Raw genomic sequence first — 19,579 nt, 5'->3', positions numbered from 1 at the left:
AGTTATTTCTTCCAAGGCCATGGACAGAGCCTCACAAAGTGGGCAGGGGTGGCTTCTGTTTCCCCCATCAGAGGCTATTTGCTGTTTGGAGCATGCACTCAGCTTTGGCTTTTGCGCTCTTTTCTTTTCCTGGTCAAAATATTTCCAGGTTCTTTCAGAGTTTGAAGTCTGCCCCCCCCCCCCCCCCCACAGTCCCCCTCCCTGAATGTGTTTTAGAGAACACTTTCTACCTAACTGGAATCTATCATTGTTCTTTCTGGCATTTTTACCTCTGGCCGCAAATTGTTTGGTGATCAAGGATGTCTTTAGAACACAGCAGTTTTCTGTTAGAAGAGGCATTAAAATAGTACCTTTGGAGGAAATGTACTCATAATGATACCTAGAGCTCCCATTTGCTTAGGCATCACCCGTTTTTGTTAATAGTTGTGCTGTGTGGAATATAATGCTGATTGGGACAGGATGTAGTGATTTATCTATCACTTTACATGACTGGTAAGTTAGGGTGTTTTATTCCTTGCTAGCTGGGCTGTAACTGGTTTTGGGTACAGTGCTTAGGAATGTGAAATGGTCCTAGGAACAGCTGATCCTAAAACTTTGTAGAGTTTTAAGGCCTCAGAAAAGGATGAGGGATTGTCACAAGAACTGAACCTGAAGAAAGAGCTCCTGGTGGCCAAAGCTGAAGTGATTGGAGACACAAAATAAATAATGGCAATATTGGATATTAACCTGTAGGATAAAGTAAATATCCATGAATCCATACTGGCAGAGAAAAGACAGTTCTTACCTCCAGGAGAATCCCAGTTAGTAAATACAGAAAGAAAGAGGCACCCAGAAAGCCACCATTGGGCAAAGCCAATGGTAAAATAGTAATTTTTAGTAAAAATAGTAATTTTTGCACAGTCCACATTTGGATGCTGACGTTAATAGGTGAAAGTTTGAGGAGAAACAACATATTTTTATATATAGTCTCAAGATACCTCTCAAGATGTTTATTTAAAAGACAGTAACTTTAGAGAAACCTGACAGACACCTCCTTAGCCAAGTGGTTATGGTTAACATTACTAATAAGGTGTGAAAACAGACACACAGGAGGATACACATCTTGGCTCTGGTGTTGTGAAAATGGGTGACTTCTTTTTTTCGCGAGAACTCATCAGACAAACCCCAATTGAAGGATGTTGTTACACAATAATGACCAGTACTCTTCAAAGGTTTCAGGGTCATCAGAGACCTGGAGACTGAGGAGCTAATGAGAACTGACAATAGAAGGCAATGCACGAGCCTAGACAGGATCCTGAAAGAGAAAAAGAACATTGGTGGGACGAGTGGTGAGAATAAAAGAAAGTGTCCATTTTAGTTAACAGTATTGTACCCCAGTGTTAATTTTCAGGTTTTGATAATTATGTTTATATAAGAAGTTAACATCAGGAGAGGCCGCGTGAGGGGTATATGCTGAGTACCATTCTTGCAACTCTAAAATTAGTTAAAAACAAAACATTTGTGTTTTCAGACTTCTAAAACAAAGAATTTGAAAAATCTCTATTTTATCTTTGCCAGTTAACAAATCAAATTTTCAGCAAACCTTCAAACAAAGTGCAGTTGTAGCACTTTGGTTTAAGAACAGAAAAAGCCCATTTCAAACAAAGACATGTAAGAGTCATTTTTGGAACCTGTAGGATCCTTACCCTGTTGGAAACTTATTACAAGGCATGCAGATTGGCTTACTTTCATGCCAAAGGCAGATACTTGATGTGGAGTGGAGTGCCAGCTTGAGAAGTTGTTCCAGAGTGGTGCGGGTACTTGCAGGTATGCACCACACCACCGTCTCTGTGTATCCGCATGTCCCTTCTTACAAGCCAGGGATTTAGATAAAGCTGTGTAATTGGAGAGCTTGCTGGTAGTATGAGGATCCCACTTGATGCCACAGTGCTTACTCTTGAAAATAGTGTGGTTCCTGTAAGGTTAAGTAAGCGGACTTACTAATTGTGCAATGCTTTGAGAAGTCATTTGTTAGTACCCATAGATCTTTTTACTTTGCTAAAGAAATGGAAAAGATGAAGAGCATTCCTTAGACTTGACTTCCTAAGAATTTTGTACCAATTCCTGGGCTCTAGATATTTAAAAACACAGGCATCGTACAACAGAATGTCAGAGTCTGCTTTTTCCATACCTATATAGTTGTGGAGTGTAGGTTGGATATGTTGAAAGAGTTGGGATATTTGAGGTCAGAGGAAAGGTGAAGGGGCACATATGTTATGTAGTGAAGGAATAGAAAAACATTTCTTTTGCAAATGCACTTCGTTGATTAGCAGATTCAGAGATCTTGTTTTTTGTGTCCTCATTTGCTGCAGCTTTCAATATTGGCTGTTCTTTCTTGGAGTCGATCTCCGTCTCCCTCCCTCTCTCTCTGTCTCTTTGTCTCTGCCTCTGTGTCTCTTGTGGTATAGTCTTCTCTTGTGTTTTCCTCACTTTCACTGGCTTCAGTTCACTTCTTTTCTTCCTTCTCGAGGTTCACTGGGCAGGCAGTATGGGTTAGTGGAAAGAGCATAAACTTGGATTAGACTCTACCGGCTCTAGCCTTCTGTTTACCATTGGACCTTCAGGCTTTGGTCCCTTCAGCGACTTGGGAAAGTTGTGAGGATTGTGAGGTGATGCGTGCAGGACACGTGACACAGTGCCTCTTCAGAGGGTGCAGTGCATTCCCCATTCATTTTCTTGCTCCTTTCTTCCCCTCTTTTAAACTGGGAGCTGTTCTGCCTCTGGAGTAGGTATTGATATTCTTTGAGAACCTCCTGTGTCCTAGTGTTTTGCTGGGGAATGGCAGTGTGAAAGAGGAGTTGTACCAAGTCCCTCAGTTCTGAGTCCCAGAGAGACTGTTATGTACAGTATGATAATAATACAATCTTGTGTCACATGCTGATACAGCACTTGCTGTCTGCACCACATTGTACAGAGGACCTGGGTTCTTGCAGGCAGCATTAACTGAGCTCTTGTCAGTTATTTTGAAGCAAGTTTGGGAAGTAAAACAAAATGTAAAGTGTCAGTATGGCCTCAGATGTTCATAATCTAGTAAGGAGAGACAGAGTGATTATAATACAGAGTATTAAGTGGTAGAGGTAGGTCCAGGGGTGTTAGGGAACCCTGAAAATCTGGCCACAAACCGGTATTAACCAGTAGAATTTGGAAAAGCAGCATTTGAGCTGGGTCTTAGGTACGTATGGGTTTTGCACATCAGTTATGGGCAAGGACATTTCAGAAGCTAAGGGATCAGTATGGTGAGCAAATACAGCAAGAGATAAAAGGTATCTTCTGAAAAAGATGGGCTCAAGTCCGTGTGGCTTAAGCTAGAGCTCAGGAGCAGGCTGTGGTGGAGGCGGGGTGAGCTGGAGAGGATCGTCAGAACCGAGTTGTGAGGAGCCCCTTGCATCAAGTTCGGGAGTTCAGATTTACTTCTGTAAACCATGGTCGGGGGTAGATGTTAAACAGAGAAATCGCCAATTACACTTTCTTTTTCAGACCCTTGGTCTCAGTAGGGTCATGTGGGATTAACTAGGGGCAAGACTGGACGTTGCAGGTAGGACATTGAGGAGGAAGGTGTTTCGGCCCTGAGCTAGAATGGAGGAAGACAGTGAAGATCTAGAAGTGGGGTTGTAGGGATAAGTAGTGGAGGTAAGCAGCCCCTGTTCTGAGGTCACAGTAGCATGTTAAGAATGAGGAAGGGGAGAGAGTATATCTTCCTGGGAAGGTGTTCTGACCATACTAGTAACACATTATTTGACACTGAAAGCATTAGGCAGCGCCCATTCAGCTCACCACACTTGATTGCTAGGAAAGTTGTTCTGAGAATTTTGCTCAAGGGAAGAAAAGTACTCAAGGGTGGGTAGGGGCTGTGCACAGAATTCACTTTTTACATAGAGATGTTGGTTAATGTAGTGTCCTAAACACTTCCTTCGGTCCCTCAGAATTAAAAGTATTCATTCTAGGAGGCGTGGCTATCAGCATTTTCCAACAAATGTGTTTTCCTTATCTGACATAGATTTTGATACTTGCATCACTGATTTCTTAGGCACTAAGATAAGGTGCATGCTCGGACCTGTTGGGGGTGTGATACGTGACTGCTGACAGTGTATCTCAAAATATTCTCGTCTTTATTGAAACTTCTATTCTTATTCAAATAATTCTCATTATTTTCTGATTCTGAGAAATGTTTCATCCCTGTGTAACAAATAGGACCAATACTTAACTCAAAGATTTACCGTACTGTTTAAGTTGCTCTCTGAATCCCGATCTCCGGCCTGTGCCACACTGTCCCAGCAAAACAAAATCCTGTTCATGGAGTTGAAGGAGTTCTCAAACTCCAGTGCTAGTTTCTCTTGCTGAGAGCTACTGGTGGTTTCAGAGTTCTCGCCTTCATTCGCATCGAGCTTGTCAACCATTTGAAATGAGATAACCCTAAAATTTCCCTTCCCTTACTGGAAATAAAAACTGATTCACCTGAAATGCCTGAAATCTAGATGATCTTAATAGAGTTGAAATTGTGTAGAGACCGTCAAATAGTCTTTCCTCTGCCTTCTCTTTGGTGATTGGTCAGACCGGTCTCGTGGTTATTAATATACTGAAGTTGCTTTACATTTTACCTTGGGTTTTCCCCCTTAGAATACGTGCTACACATTAAAAAACACTGTTACTTAGATCTCAGCGACTGGTATGTTCCCGACCAAATGTGTGATGCTTGGCTCTATATGAAATTACCAAAGACTTCTGTTTAATGTCAGTGTAAATGATATATCTGACAGGTAAATCCTTGTGTTGCTGTGAGGTATAGAACTTTATTTTAGTAAAAGTATCGCAAAATGTTTGAGAAGAGTGATCATACGACTTCATTTGAAAAACCACTGTTAATATATTCAAAGTTCTTCAGATTGTTCTTCCTAAATCTCACTCTCTGGTAACCTCCAATAGTTAGGATGATGAACACATTACAGATGTTTCTGGTGGATATCTTTCGATAACATTTTAACAGAAGCACTGTTGTATTCTGGGCCGCTTTCCCATCTTTGTAGATATTTTGCTTCTCTGTATGATAATCTTGTACATAACAGTGGTTTTCACCTGGGAGTGATTTTGCCTCCTAGAGAACATTTGGCAGTGTCTAGAGAAATTTCTGCGTGTCATGACTTGGGGATCGGGGTGCCCCTGGCATCTGGTAGGTGGGGGGCGGGATGCTGCTAAATATTCCTCCGTGCTTAAGTACAGCCCCTATAGCAAAGTTAGGAGGTCCAAAAGATCAACAGTGCTGAGGCTGAAAAACCCTGCAGTGAACCTCTTTGCCAAGTGATGGCGGGCTTTAAGTTTTGATTCCCAGTGATGTAGGAAACCCATTATGACATGATAATTTGACCATGAACTAGCTCTAGCCATGTTTGTTAGAACGGTTACTGTCTAGTATGTACGTTTTGGTTTGGTTTTTTCAAGGATTAGATTTGAAGGAATCTTAAACGATGACCTTAATGAAGCCCAATGCTTTAATTTTGCGGGTGAGGAAACCCAAGAGCTGAAGAAGGCAATGGACTTGTTAGACCTCAGATTCCTTTGAGTTATCTAATTGCCTTTTTTTTTTTTTCCCCTTTGAAGATTTACTAATTCTTTTGTGTGCTTTGCAGGTGCCCAGTTTTGTGACATGAACTGTAATTTTGAAGTGTTTAAATGAATTTTAAATGGGATCTTTGACAACTAAAGTAATTTGCAGAGTAGATTGGATTGCTGTTGTAAAGTGTTTCTTGGAGAGAGAAAACCTTGGTTCATCATTGGATTTATTTGCATCTGAAAATGTGGTTTGCTTAGAGATTTGTAGTTTCTGTGATTCCTTCTAAATTAATGACATGATTTATAAGGTAATTTCGTATGTCTTTCGCAGCAGGAGAGAGAGGTCATATCATAGTCACTAAACCAACAGTATAGTTTGTAGAATGTACCCCATGATATTTAATCCTTTTTAAAATAAGAGGCTAAATGAGTTACTAACAGCATAAACTGAAAACCTGCCTCTACCTTGAGAACAAATACTCTATGTAGTTGTCTTTATTAAATATTGAATACAGGTGTCTCAGCTAAAGGAACTTTAGAGATCACTTACCTCTAATCTCCTTTGCCAGTGAGGAAACTGAAGTTTAGAGAAGGTAGTACTCATAGTCACCGAGTTAGGTCCCAAAATAAGTACAGAAAGCAAGAAGGGGGAAAGCTTAGGCATCTCACCTGTTAAGTCTTATGATCCGCTTTGTGTGTCAGGGAGCACCCCATAAAACACAGAGGACCCTCACCAGTGATCTCGGCCATTGGTATCTGTTATGTCATGTCTTACCAACTCCTTGGATAATGAGCATATATGCATGCATATCCCAAGTGCACAGCACCCTGCCTCGGCATATGGTAGGCACCAGGAAAAACATGTTTAGTGAATTTCAAAACAAAAGCCAGAATGCCAGACGTGAAACTGGGAAAGGAGACAGCACAAGGCATGCCATGTCTCTGCCCCTTTATTCAAATGAAGTTTGAGAGGTAGGGGATGCTGGCCCAGAAATTAGGGATTAGATGCCTGTTTGGGCTTTCCTCTAAAGGGGGCTGGTGAAGAGAAGAGTGTTGCTACCACACCTGTAGTCACATGACCAATGGCTCCGGTGATAGGCTGCCTCCAGTATGAGTAGTATTCCCTAAAACACTTACTCAGACCAAATCCTCAGCAAGCAAAAGACCTTTTCAGTCTGAACACTGAAGTCTTTTGCTGTAGAATAAAATTCATGTTGAAAATAATGAATGGAGGTATCAAAAAGAAATTCACTTAGGAACCCTTGCTGGGCTCAGTGACTTGAGCATCTGACTCTTGATTTTGGCTCAGGTTACAATCTCAGTTCTTGAGATTGAGCCCCATCAGGATCTGTGCTGACAGTGCAGAGCCTGCTTGCAATTCTCTCTCTCTCTCTCTCTCTCTCTCTCTCTCTCTCTCTCTCTCCCTCTCCCTCTCCCTCTCCCTCTCCCTCTCCCTCTCCCTCTCCCTCTCCCTCTCTCCCTCTCCCTCTCCCTCTCCCTCTCTCAAAATAAATAAACATTAAAAAAAGAGATTCAGTTAGCTACCTTCAAAGAAGGTCCAGTTTAAAAACAGTTTAGGAAACATTTTTCCTTATATAAAGTCAACTAGTACATTCTTTGTCAGTGGGCTTGCTTTTGGAAAGATAGCTGTGGGAGATCTAAAGGGCATATTTATTATGGGACATTTACTTAAAATATTTGGATGACCACAATAAAATTGTTATTTTAGGCACCACAGGGGAGAGGAAATGGAAGGAAGCCAGATTTATAGTCTATGGTTGAAATACTTTTAAGCCCACTTCTTGAAAGTTGTTCTGATATTTAGTAAGTTTAAAATTTTTCTTTATTTTCAAACTGTTTTTTTAACCTGCAGTTGGAGGTAATGTTGCTTTTCATGTTTCTTTTTTGAAGTTTTGCTAAGGAAGATTTTAAGCTTGAGTTATTTTAGAAGTTGCCATCTAAAGAAAGTCTCTTCTTTCTTTGCCTATAATGAAGCAGGCTTGCACAGAAAAAAATAATTTGGCATGGTCCTAGGATAGCAGTTCTCAAGCTTTTTGGCCAGAGAATCTCTTGCATTGTTGATAAAATTATTATGGATCCCGAGGAGCTTTCGCATCATGTTGGTTGTGTCTATAGATGTTTTCCATATCAGAAATGAAAACTGAGAAATGTTTAGAACACAAAACTATACAGTTGATCCTTGAATAACACGCAGGTCAGAGGCGCCAGTCCCCCCCACCCCCACCCCTGAAGTCAAATCTGCATATAACTTTTGACTCCCCCCAGAAAGCAATGACCTACTAATAGCCTGCTATTACCTTCTCTTTCTGTAGCATAAACAGTTAACACATTTTATATTACATACTGTATTCCTACAATAAAGTCAGCTAGAGAAAAAACATTATTAAAATCATAAGGAAGAGAAAATACATTTACAGTACTGTATCAGGAGATCTCTGTATAGGTGGACCCATGTGGTTTAAACTTGTATTGTTCAAGGGTCAGTTGTACAGACATACATTTCATTAGGTGTCAGAGCAGTGATGTTACACGTCATGTAATCTTTGGAAAGTGAAAAGGCAAGTGATATCTTAGAATTATTGTGGAAGTAAAAGTTACAGAAAATTATTATGGGAATAGTTTTGGCCTTCATAGGTAGACCCTCCTTAAAAAGTTCTAGAGGACCCCCAGGAATCTCTGGACCATGCTTTGAGAACTGTGGGGCTGAGATACTCACTGCTCACAGGTTTGCTTATGAAATACAGGTCTTGCTTCCAAGACTCTAAACCATTTGTTGCTCTTTTACCTACTTGAATATGTTTCTGAGTTCTAGAAAAAAAGTTCTGGTGCCTGTACTTAGTGGTGGTTATTTGTAAAGTCATGTGTTTCAGGGCATAAGAGACATTTGAATTTTCAAAATGGCAGTTTTTAATCTGGAATAGAACATTGTCGATTCTGCTGCTTATGAATGATGCTTGTGTTCGTTCTGTTGGAGTCAGCTGTTCCTAACCAAGTTGTGTCTGGTGAGAGTTGGGTAATACCGTAGATATTGTACAGTTGAAGCCTGGTAGCTTCCCCTGAAGGCGTTCTCTTTTAAAAGGAATATCTACAGCCAAAGTGCTCTCTGAAGTATGTAGAAATATTGGTAGCCATGTTGATGAGGATGCTTAGTGCTGCTGTGTTGAAGCTAGACAGCATAATTAGCTTTGGGACACCAACTTTTGTGAAAGATATGTGTCTCTAGAATCCTTTTCCTAGGGCAGGGCTTACCAACTTGTCTCACTTGTAAACCTTTATATTTGCCTCCCAGTACCTGAGGAAGGGTGGTAGATACATCTGCAGCTGGAAAAGTAGTGTATATATATTACTTCTAAGGGGAATTATTTTGTTAAGTATTTATACATTCTGTGTACATGTCCTATGACAAGCTAAGTGAACTTCACCTCGTTTAATCTTCGCTTCAGCTCTATTAAATGAGATAGGGCCCATTCCCTTTTGAGTTACTACTACTGCTGAGCTCTCCAGTAGCAGAGCCTATTATATAAAGTTATCCTAACTCCAGAGTCCATGCTCTCCTTCTAGGCTGTGAAGACGGCAGAAGGAAAGACAGACAAAGGGGATGGTTTGTTTTAAAAAAAAAATTTGATAGTTGGAGTCAGAATTGAGAGAAAGTTTGAGTTTTCTGGTACAGAGTAGAGTGGTTACCCTGTTTCAAGGATGTGTACTGTTGGGAAGGAGTAACCTAAAATGGTAGTAACTGAGACCCCCTGGGTCACTTAGTGGCTCATTCTAAAGGATGAGCCAGAGGATTTGAGAGATTTCATGAAGTCACATATTTACATGAGAGAGGAAAGAATGGTGTGGGAGAAAAAGAACAGCAAGAAGAGATACTGTTTGCAAGGCGGGGAGAAGTTAATAATGCCATACCATGTATATGATCCTAGCAAAGTAAAGTGATAGTTGACTTTTAAAAGTATCCATATTAGGGATTACCTGGGGGCTCAGTTGGATGAGTGTCTGACTTCAGCTCAGGTCATGATCACACGGTTTGTGTGTTGGAGCCCTGCATCAGGCTCTCTGCTGTCACACAGAGCCTGCCTGGGATCCTCTGGCACCGCCCCCCTGCCCCTCAAAAATAAATAAACATTTTTTTAGAAAAAGATACTTTAAAATTATCCTTATTATGATGGTTGGCTTCAGTGTAGGTCACAAGGTCACATAGGTTTCTTTTCACCCTGGTGCAGCATGGCTGGAGGTTGCGTCAGGAGCGGCTCAGGGGACAGCTAGGGGTACTCATCTTTCAGAGGAGAGCCAGCTAGGTCTAAGGAGTGTTCACATGGGCCTGAACAAGCCAGCGGAAAGGGTACCTTGGTCATTGGGACTAACACCTGGTACAACAAAGTCTTGTATGTCCTGCATCAGAGACGAATTAGGTTGGAGCTGGTTTCATCTTCCCATGGCTGAACATAATGAATATTTGCACAGTGGTCTATTAAGATAACCCTCCCTTTAAAATAGTGGCAAACATTGGGGCACCTGGGTGGCTCAGTCGGTTGAGCATCCGACTTCGGCTGAGGCCATGATCTCACAGTTCGTGAGTTTGAGCCCCGTGTCGGGCTCTGTGCTGACAGCTCAGAGCCTGGAGCCTGCTTCACATTCTGTCTCCACGCGCCCCCCCCCCCCCCCCTGCCCCATCCCTGCCTGTGCTCTGTCTCTGTCTTTCAAAAAATGAATAAACATTAAAAAAATTAAAATAAAATAGTGGCAAACAAAGCACGTACCTAGGAATTCCCTGGGGTTTTACTTTTAAACCAGATTATCTGCTGTGTTTCTTCATCTGTTATTCTTCATTGGGCCAATTGATCACATTGGTGATTCTTAGTAATACTGTCCTATAACACTTGAACAAATATGAAAAAGTACAGAGGTTTTTAAGATATTAAAACCCTTTATTTAAAAAAGTCTTAGCCTCACATGGTGTAGCTGAAAGATCACCACATGAATAGTCTGGAGATTCCATTTCTCTGGTCTAGTTGTTAATCCTCTCATTTTTAAAAACTGAGAATCTTAGTCTCTAAGTTACCTTTTAGAACTGTTAAAGATACAAAGTGAGGCAACAGTTGTTAAAAAAAATATATATATAAGTACACGCAGAAGGGGAAGAGCCCTAAAGGTAGCCTGTTAACTTGAAATCTGTTCTATACATTCGGTGTAATCCAAAAAGGAATAATAAATGGAATATTAACTTTACTCACCAACACGTTATTATCTACACTACTCCTACTAACTGCATTCTGCCTGCCCCAACTAAACATCTGCGCAGGAAAAGCAAGCCCATATGAATGCGGATTTGACCCACACTAGGGTCTGTCTGCCGGCCTGCCCTTCTCCATAAAGTTTTTCCTAGTAGCTGTTACATTTCTACTGACCTAGAAATCGCACTCCTGCTACCCTTACCCTGAGCCTCTCAAAGAGACAACTTATCAACCATACTCACCGTGACACTACTATTAATTTCATTTCTGAGCCGCAAGTCTAGCCTATGAATGAATCCAGAAAGGGCTAGAATGAACTGAATATGATAATTAGTTTAAACTAAAACAAATGATTTCGACTCATTAGGCTTGTGATCCTTGGTGTCAAAGCTGGAATTCTAACTTGTGTTCTGTTTGCAGCATTTCTACTTTGGGTTATCTTTGGTATTAAAAAAAAAAAAAAAAAAATACAATGGCTCAAGAGCCGGTAGGTAAAATGAATAGAAAACAGGTTGTTTTTGTAGGGCCTCTTTTCTGTACTAGTCATCAAAGCCAGGGGCCATTAGTGTGTAGTGGCCAGTGTTGTTGACCCAACATGTGTATTGCCTTTGCCATAAATACAGACTGTGCTGTGTTCCCAGCTGCTGTGTTTTTTTTTTTTTTTTGGGGGGGGGGGGGCATCATCAATACAAAAATTCAATCACTGTGGGTGGCGTAGAATCTGTCCTAGCTGGTGTAACAATATGTGTAGGATGACCTTTTGCATGTAAGGACAGGAAAATTGGTCATGTCAAGTTTCCTTTTATATTGCCATGTGGTCGGGGTGCCTGGGTGGCTCAGTTGGTTGAGTGTCCAACTTCGGCTCAGGTCATGATCTTGCGGTTTGTGAGTTCAAGCCCCGCGTCGGGCTCTGTGCTGACAGCTTGGAGCCTGGAGCCTGCTTCAGATTCTGTGTCTCCTCCTCTCTCTGCCTCTCCCCTGCTCATGCTCTCTCTCTCTCTGTCTCAATAATAAACGTTAAAAAAAAAAAAAAAAATTGTATTGCCATGTGGTCTCTCATGAAGAATCTTGGGTCCTGATAGAAGTGAGCTAAATGGAAAAGCATTCTAACAGCTGTTAAATCCTAGAAGTTAATAGTTCTTCACCTAGCAGATCACCAAAGCAAGGAAAAGGTTGGGGAGATGTAAATGGCCAGAGAACTCAAGGACTGTATAAGCTCAGTGAAGACGATTTGGCAAGTTTGTAAAACACCATTTTTTTTTGTTTTGTTTTTTGTTTTGTTTTTTTGTTTTTTTTAATGGATGAGTTGATTGTCTGATTCCAGAGCCTTTAGGGTATTTTAATTGAAAAGTGAAACACCAGATGGAATTCTCTAAGTTGGCAAAATGCACAAATGATAATTTAGGAAAAGCTGAACATAATCAAGGGAAAGATACAATTTGTTAGAGATTCTTCTTGCTCTTTGTTGCCTGAACCACAAGACGGTGGTTTGTGATGTTGCTTGTTAGGTAGCTTAGATATAGAGAAGTTTATGAGAAATGAGCGGTAAAATCTCAGGTTTCCCTGAGTATACAGGCAAACAAGGAAAAGGGTATATGGTAGAAACACCTCTTAAAAATATGGTTTGCCTTTAAAAAAAAGAAAGAAAAAAGGTCTGTCTGTGCTTACCCCAGTGACATGAGTACACATACCAGAAACAATTCCGAAAGATTGTTTTGTGCTCTTCCTGTGTTCATTCACTCATGTATGTTCAAACTCTGAAAATTTTCCTTGTCTAAAGTTAAGACTGTCCCTAGATGAAGATTTGCTTCACTTTTCATGGAATGGACTTTTCTGAAATACTAGCTGGGTTCTTGTTTTTTTGTTTTTAAGAGAGTGCGAGCCCCAGAAAGATGGAGAGAGAATCTTAAGCAGGCACCACACTCAGCCAGATAATGAAATAAAGAGTCAGATGCTTAACTCACTGAGCCACCCAGACACCCCTGAAATATTAAGCTGTTTTAAAAGCAAATAAATAGACACGTTTTCCTGATGATGTCTTTTACTGAAATTTCACAGCAGATTTTCATTTGTAAATGTTACTGAGACAGCAACCATAAACCCATAGAGTAATTTTTTTTTTTTTTTTTTTTTGGTTATAAAAAAGTCTTGAGGAAGATACAGAAAACTTGTTCAGTGTCAGCTTTACTCTTTTTAAAGAAACTAGAACCCCTGTTTACTATATAACACTTCTCCAGTAGTGTTTTTGTTTTATGTTGTTGTTAGTTTATTGGCTTTAGTTCAAGGCTTAGACATCAAAAGCTTAAGCCATATGTTTTGATCTATGTTTCCCACTGTATTTTGAAGGCTATTAATAGTTTATTTTAGGTTTGATAGTTGGAAAACATAATTTTGAAGAACCCAGACTCTGCAGCTGCATACTGAAGGATTGACTTTCTGCAACATGTTGAAAGTTCTGCCCACTAAATGTGCTGTCTACACTGTGCGTTGTAGGACACTTAGAAGATGCAGTGAGCTATGTAAATCTGCGGGAAGTAATGATTTCTCACTGATCAGCAGTATCACATAATCATGATAGGTGTTCCCTTGTTACTGGGAATGTTCCGCAGGCAGTGGAAAGCATTCTTGGTAGCTTCCACTGCCCTTTTCTCTTCCCTTAGGGACAACCAAGTAGTCCTCTTGCCACAATGAGGATGACGAGGCTAATGAGGCTCCTGGCATTGTCAGTGAGTTGTGTAGCTCAGCGGATTGACCTGAGGTTTTCATCCCTAGTACCTCAGGCCCAAGTCGCACACGCACACAAGTAGACAAGTCTGGGCTATTTAAGGCAGAGAGACTCTTTTGAGGTTACCTTCAAAATAGGAATCCATGAAGAGTCCAGATGGATTTGGGTTAAAAATCCCAGCTCAGCCACTTAATTGTTAGCCTTAGACAAGTTTATCTTTCTGGTCCTCAATCTTCTTAATTTGTAATTTGGAGACAGTTCTTCCTAGAGTTGTGCTAAATCTAGCTTCACGTTGTGCCTGTCTTGTGATGGCTGGGAAATGGATCTGCCTCTGCTACTCCAGGCACTTCGCCATGTCTAGCCTAGAGAGGCTGGGGTGGCCTCACTGGAGTGAGGTGGGTGCAGCTCTCATGGAGATGGGGCGTCCCCATTGTCCCACATGCAGTCAGAGCATAAGCCTAGGAACCAGAGGGGACAGATGGCAGGAGCTGCCCGAGTAGTGCTGACGGGGTGGCACTTTTATTTGGCAGGTGCACACGGGTGGGCCTTCTGGTCTTCTTAAACTTCCCCTTGCAAAAAAGTTGGCTTTGCTTTTTGAACCAGTAAGTATTGGTATGCACTTGATTGAGAAAAGTACTGTGCAGCTGGTAAAAATTGGATAGGTTTGGGGCACCTGGCTGTCTCGGGAGAACATGTGACTCTTGGTCTTGGGGTTGTGAGTTTGAGCCCCATGTTGGGTGTAGAGAGTACTTAAAAATCAAATCTTTTAAAAATTGGCTAGGTTTATTTCCTACATCCTCTGTACCCTAATCTTTCTTAGAAATTCTATGGGACTTGTTGGAGGGAGAGAGTTTGAAAAAGCTGCGATAGTAATTTTTTTTTTTTTTTTTTTTTTTTTTTTTTTTTTTTTTTTTTTGGCAATAGCAATTTCAATAATATTCCTCAGTTTTGGAGGGTTTTTTGTGAGGAGGGGGTCAGGTAACGACTGAGGAGTTAGGTTGTGACTTTGGAAATGGATGACATAAAACACAGTAATACCTTTGAAACAACACAAATGTCTTTAGCAGACATCCCCTATTCCTTGCTTATTTGCTTATTATCAGATCACAAATAGCCTTGGGTCCTTGTCGTTTTCTGAGCTTGTGGCTTGGTTAACCATTGGCGGAGAGCGGCATTCACTCTTGTAGTCAGACATTCATTTTCTTAGCAGGTACAAGCCATCACATGGCTGTGCATGTGTGCTGTGTATTAGGAATCACAGCTGATTTTTACCTTCGGTATATATAGATTTTTTCCTGTAGATAGTGAATCATGGTTTGCATGTGCTGAAGAATTTAGACCATGCATTTTGCTGAAGTCTGAGGGAATGCTTATCTGGCACAGAAACACACCGCAGGCACCTCACCTGTTGTCCACAGTCTGCCTGGAGCCTTGGCAAGCCGGCCTCGTTTCGGGGTACTCCGTCCTGGACACGTGTGATGTCTGGCTGCCTCACAGCTTCTTATGGTCCCCCCACTCATGCCCTTAAGGGCCATTCGTGAAATACAAGTAGCTTTCTTTTTGATGGTAGCTACACTTGGGGTGAGTACAGCATATAGAGTTGTTGAATCACCTGAAACTAACCTGGTCAGCTGTACTCAAAAGAAGCAGTTTCCCTTTCTCTCCGCTCATCATTAGCTCTCGTTTCTGCTAATGTTAGTGCCTGCTACTCACTGAACCGGGCACTGCTTCTAAGGTCCCTGGTTTCGGAATCTCTTCTCTGACTTCTCATTCCCAAATTTTGCCCATAACCCCCATTTACTTAGCATCCCTTTCATGCTTTAGAAGAACGTGTCCCCGTTCCTTTCCCAGGACTTGTCTTGATTGTACGGTCTCTCCTTTACCCCATGAATTAACCTCTCTTGCCTGCCTCCGGTCTGTTTCAGCATACAGCATGATTTAAGTCTTCTTTTCCTATAGCAGTCTCAAACCCTGCTAACTTTTCCACAATGGCCAGGGCCGTGCTCACTTTCGCACCACAGTTCTCAGAAGGGTTCCTATTGGCCATCTCTGTACTAGTGCGCTGACCGTCCGTCCGTCTTCGCAGCCCTTGATCCCATGTAGCTTGCTCTCCTGGTGGTCGGCATTGACCTCCTTCTGGTTATTGAAGCTTGGGCCCTCTTGTTCATCCTCATTTTACTTTGTCTTTGCTATGTTCGTTTATTCTTTATTCATCCAGTAGATAACTTTATTGAGCACCTGTCACTGTGCTGAATGACATGGTGACAAGAATGATTAAGATGTGAGGTTGCCACTGAGGGGTGTCCAGTTGACTGGCAATCACAGTACAGCGTTGTAAGTGACAGAACTTTGTAGAGTGTTCTAGAATGAGACAGGCACCTCTAACTCGGATTGGGTGGGCCTGGTGATTTGGCTGGCAGTTAACCTTTTATTCCTTCCCTGTGGAAGGTTCTCTTAGACTGATGTCCGGGTGTCCTTTCATGTTCTTGCACGTCAGACTTCTCTGGAATAAAATGAATGTGCTGGCTTAATTGAAATTCTCTCTCAAGGTGTAGTTTTTTCATAGTTTTTATGGTTTATTCACAGTATTAACTCTGGCTGACTTATTTTGATACCAGAGTATTGTTTAGTGTGTGGCATTTTGTTTCACCTGAATTAAACTGGTAATCCCTTTAGACAGCTGATCTGTTTGGATCCCCAGTGAGTGCTTGGGAAATGTTTGTGGTGGTGATGATCTTCTTTGTAAGTATGAACACATTCGTGCTTGCTCTTTGAAGGAGTAGAATGTGTTAGCATGGCTGCTGCTGCCTTTCTCAGAACCTGTGGAAAAAGAAAGTTACTTTCATACGGGATCCTCTGGGGGCTTAGAGTTAAGTACCTTCCTCCCTTTCTCTAGAGGTACTTCACGTCTGCGTTTGCATCTCTTACCACTGACAATATTGTGGTCCAGGCTGAGGTGTACCTGTGACTGGGTTTTGTGGTGACCACCCATGACCAAGGCCTATGTTGCTAGAGACTGATAAGAAGTTTGCTTTGAGATTATACCTTTGTTGGTACGTTTTCTGGTAAAGCCACCCTACCACCGAACAAGTACTGAAATGCTCAGAGCAAACCCAGTGCCTTCCACGCTCAGGCTCACCTTGGGGAACTCGCAGGAGTGAGCTGACTGTCTCCTCCTTGTGCTGCTTTCCTCCTCATCCACGCCACACCAGCCCTCAGAAGCTCCAGGAATTAGGGGTTCAGCATGTCAGGTATCTAGCAACTGTTTTCCTGCCCCAAAATGGCAGAATTACTTAAGAAGGAAGCTTCCCCTCCGCCCCCACATTTGTTTCACTCCCTGCCCCCAGGCTTCCCAATGATGAGCTAGACCTAGTGTGGCTGGTTATTTTTCCCCAGCCCTCTTCTCCATCCTGGGGACCGAGAGGGAAATGTAGGGGCTGAAGGTGATGGTTACATTGTGGCAGCCGGTCATTTCACCTTATTAACGACCCACCCACCTGGAGGTGTTTGTTTCCTACCTTGTTCTTGGAGAAGTTACTATATTGCAAATGGCGATCTATTATATTATAAATGGAGATCTAGATGGGAAATGTTTGAAAATTAATATTGTATAGAAATAACGCATAGGCTCTTCTGTCTCCTTTTCCCATTTGGGTCTGAATGCTCCTGCATTGTGCAAAGTGTTTGGCAGCACTTAGATTTTGTAAACAATAGTGTTAAGAGCCGGTGTCAGTTGGAGATTGGCGCGGACATAATGGTTGATGGCACAATGAATGTATCACTTGTCTGAGGTTTTTTTATAGTGACTTTCAGTCTTTCACTCCCCTTGGGAGCTAGTATGAACCACAGTTACCTTTTATTGCTCTATATGTGTTGTCCATGCCAATCACAGAGCTGCAGGGGAGCAGACCGAGTTGGAATAATTAGATTGAGGAGTGAATGTCACACTTCTAATTTCATTCTCCTTTCAAGGGATTACCAGTGTCCATTTAATAAAATGAGATTAACCCTCTGCAGCAGGAGTATTTGAAAGCTGTCAGTCAGTATAATCTTGACAGCTCAAAAGAAGAAGTGCTCTCTGCACTCTTAGAAACAGTGTCATGTTTTATGGGCTGAAAGACTTTTTCTGCGAAGGGATGTGTCTGTGTGAGCACATGTGTGTGTGTCGTTAAAGGCAGACATGCAGGAGGTGGATCTGAAAGAGGAAGAGAGTTCTACCTATTGCATAGGAGCAATAACGGAGAAATAACAAGTAGTTTAGTTTGCACTTGCCAGACACCGGTCATAAAATACTTCGAGAGATTGTAAGACCAAAGCAAAAAAAAAGTGAGAGAAATAATATAAAGCAAATAGTGACGTGTCTTTCCTTAAACGTTTTAGAAAACCTCGGATCAATTCTCAGCTGGTGGCGCAGCAAGTGGCGCAGCAGTACGCCACCCCGCCGCCCCCGAAGAAGGAAAAGAAGGAGAAGGTGGAGAAGCAAGACAAAGAGAAACCTGAGAAAGATAAGGAAATCAGTCCTAGTGTTACCAAGAAAAATACCAACAAGAAAACAAAGTAAGTTCCCAGCCCACTCTGCACAGTTCTGTTATTTTGCCGGTGAACTCCAGCCCTGTTTTAAATGCCTCTTTTTGTTTCCGCCCCGCCCCCCCAGACCAAAGTCTGATATTCTGAAAGATCCTCCTAGTGAAGCAAACAGCATACAGTCTGCAAATGCTACAACAAAGACCAGTGAAACGAATCACACCTCAAGGTATTTGAGGCTAGATTGAAATACAGCATTGCTGCTCTGATTTACTTTGTCCTAGTCCCGAACCCGGGGCAGGTTTTGTGCCTGTGAGCTTGCAAGCTAAGAAGGGGTGGGGGCAGGAGCTAGGTGTGGGCCTGTTCGCTTGGAAAACACACGTGTAAATAAGTGGGTTTCTTCTGTATCACTGTGCCCACAACAGGAGAAAGATCAACCGATGATAATTTTGCATTGGTCCAAAAGCTTTGTTTAACCGGTGGTGGTTTCTGTCGCTAAAAGTTAATCAGCAGACTTTGCTGGAAGCTCTTGGTGTGTGTGGTGGCGATTTAGACCCCTTGCCACCCACGGTGGCGTGAGGTCTGTGTGTATATTGATGGAGAAGTTGCTTTGAATCCATAGCTTATATTTAATTGGGTGTTCCCCGGGGTGTTGCTTTCAGGCCCCGGCTGAAAAACGTGGACAGGAGCACCGCACAGCAGTTGGCAGTGACTGTGGGCAACGTCACCGTCATTATCACAGACTTTAAGGAAAAGACTCGCTCCTCCTCGACCTCCTCATCCACAGTGACCTCCAGTGCAGGGTCAGAACAGCAGAACCAGAGCAGCTCGGGGTCAGAGAGCACAGACAAGGGCTCCTCCCGTTCCTCCACGCCAAAGGGCGACATGTCAGCAGTAAATGATGAATCTTTCTGAAATTGCACATGGAATTGTGAAAACTATGAATCAGGGTATGAAATTCAAATCCTCCACCTGCCCATGCTGCTTGCACCCCCTGGAGAATCTTCTGTGGACATCGGCCTCTTAGTGAAGCTGCCAGGATGATTTCTGCTTGCCATGGGCATCTGGCCACCAAGGAATTTCGCACCCTGACGATTACTCTTGACACTTTTATGTATTCCATTGTTTTATATGATTTTCCTAACAATCATTTATAATTGGATGTGCTCCTGAATCTACTTTTTATAAAAAAAAAAAAAAATCTGCTGTGCACAATTTTCCATGTACATGACAACTGGTTTTTTGTTTTTGTTTTGTTGGGGGGGGCGGGGGGGGGCTGGGTGGGGGAGGGAACTTTTATTTATTGTGTTCACAGACTCCATCCTTTCAGCATATCCTTTTAAGTTTAGTTCTTTCTTCCAGTTATACTATGTACTATCAGTTTTGATATAACTATATATATATAAATATAAAATTATATATAAAGGGTTATTTGAAACCAATCCATGGCAACGCTGGTGCTTGATACACTGTGAAGTGAATACAACAT

General features: G+C 42.0%; 1 protein-coding gene and 1 long non-coding RNA gene across 2 annotated transcripts in view; one reads left to right on the top strand and one right to left on the bottom strand.

Annotated features, from left to right (window-relative positions):
• The window catches only part of RYBP (RING1 and YY1 binding protein), an 80,185-nt gene extending 60,875 nt beyond the window's left edge, over positions 1–19,310 (top strand). Inside the window, exons 3-5 of the mRNA XM_060631560.3 lie at positions 17,947–18,123; positions 18,221–18,319; positions 18,753–19,310. Coding sequence (XP_060487543.1) covers positions 17,947–18,123; positions 18,221–18,319; positions 18,753–19,005 — 529 coding nt within the window. The 3' untranslated portion in view covers positions 19,006–19,310. The remainder of the gene's footprint in view (positions 1–17,946; positions 18,124–18,220; positions 18,320–18,752) is intronic.
• On the bottom strand, positions 975–6,249 carry LOC132678752 (uncharacterized). The gene is made up of 3 exons (XR_009609799.1): positions 6,137–6,249; positions 1,726–1,954; positions 975–1,294 (listed from the first exon to the last, which is right to left on the bottom strand). It is a non-coding gene; the product is annotated as an uncharacterized LOC132678752 (long non-coding RNA).
• Positions 19,311–19,579: the final 269 nt, after the last annotated feature.

Source organism: Panthera onca, chromosome A2 (assembly GCF_046562875.1).
Source record: "Panthera onca isolate mPanOnc1 chromosome A2, mPanOnc1 haplotype 2, whole genome shotgun sequence".
NCBI classification, from domain to species: domain Eukaryota; kingdom Metazoa; phylum Chordata; class Mammalia; order Carnivora; family Felidae; genus Panthera; species Panthera onca.
Note: the sequence above shows the minus strand (reverse complement) of the source record. Positions and strands in the feature narration are given on the sequence as shown.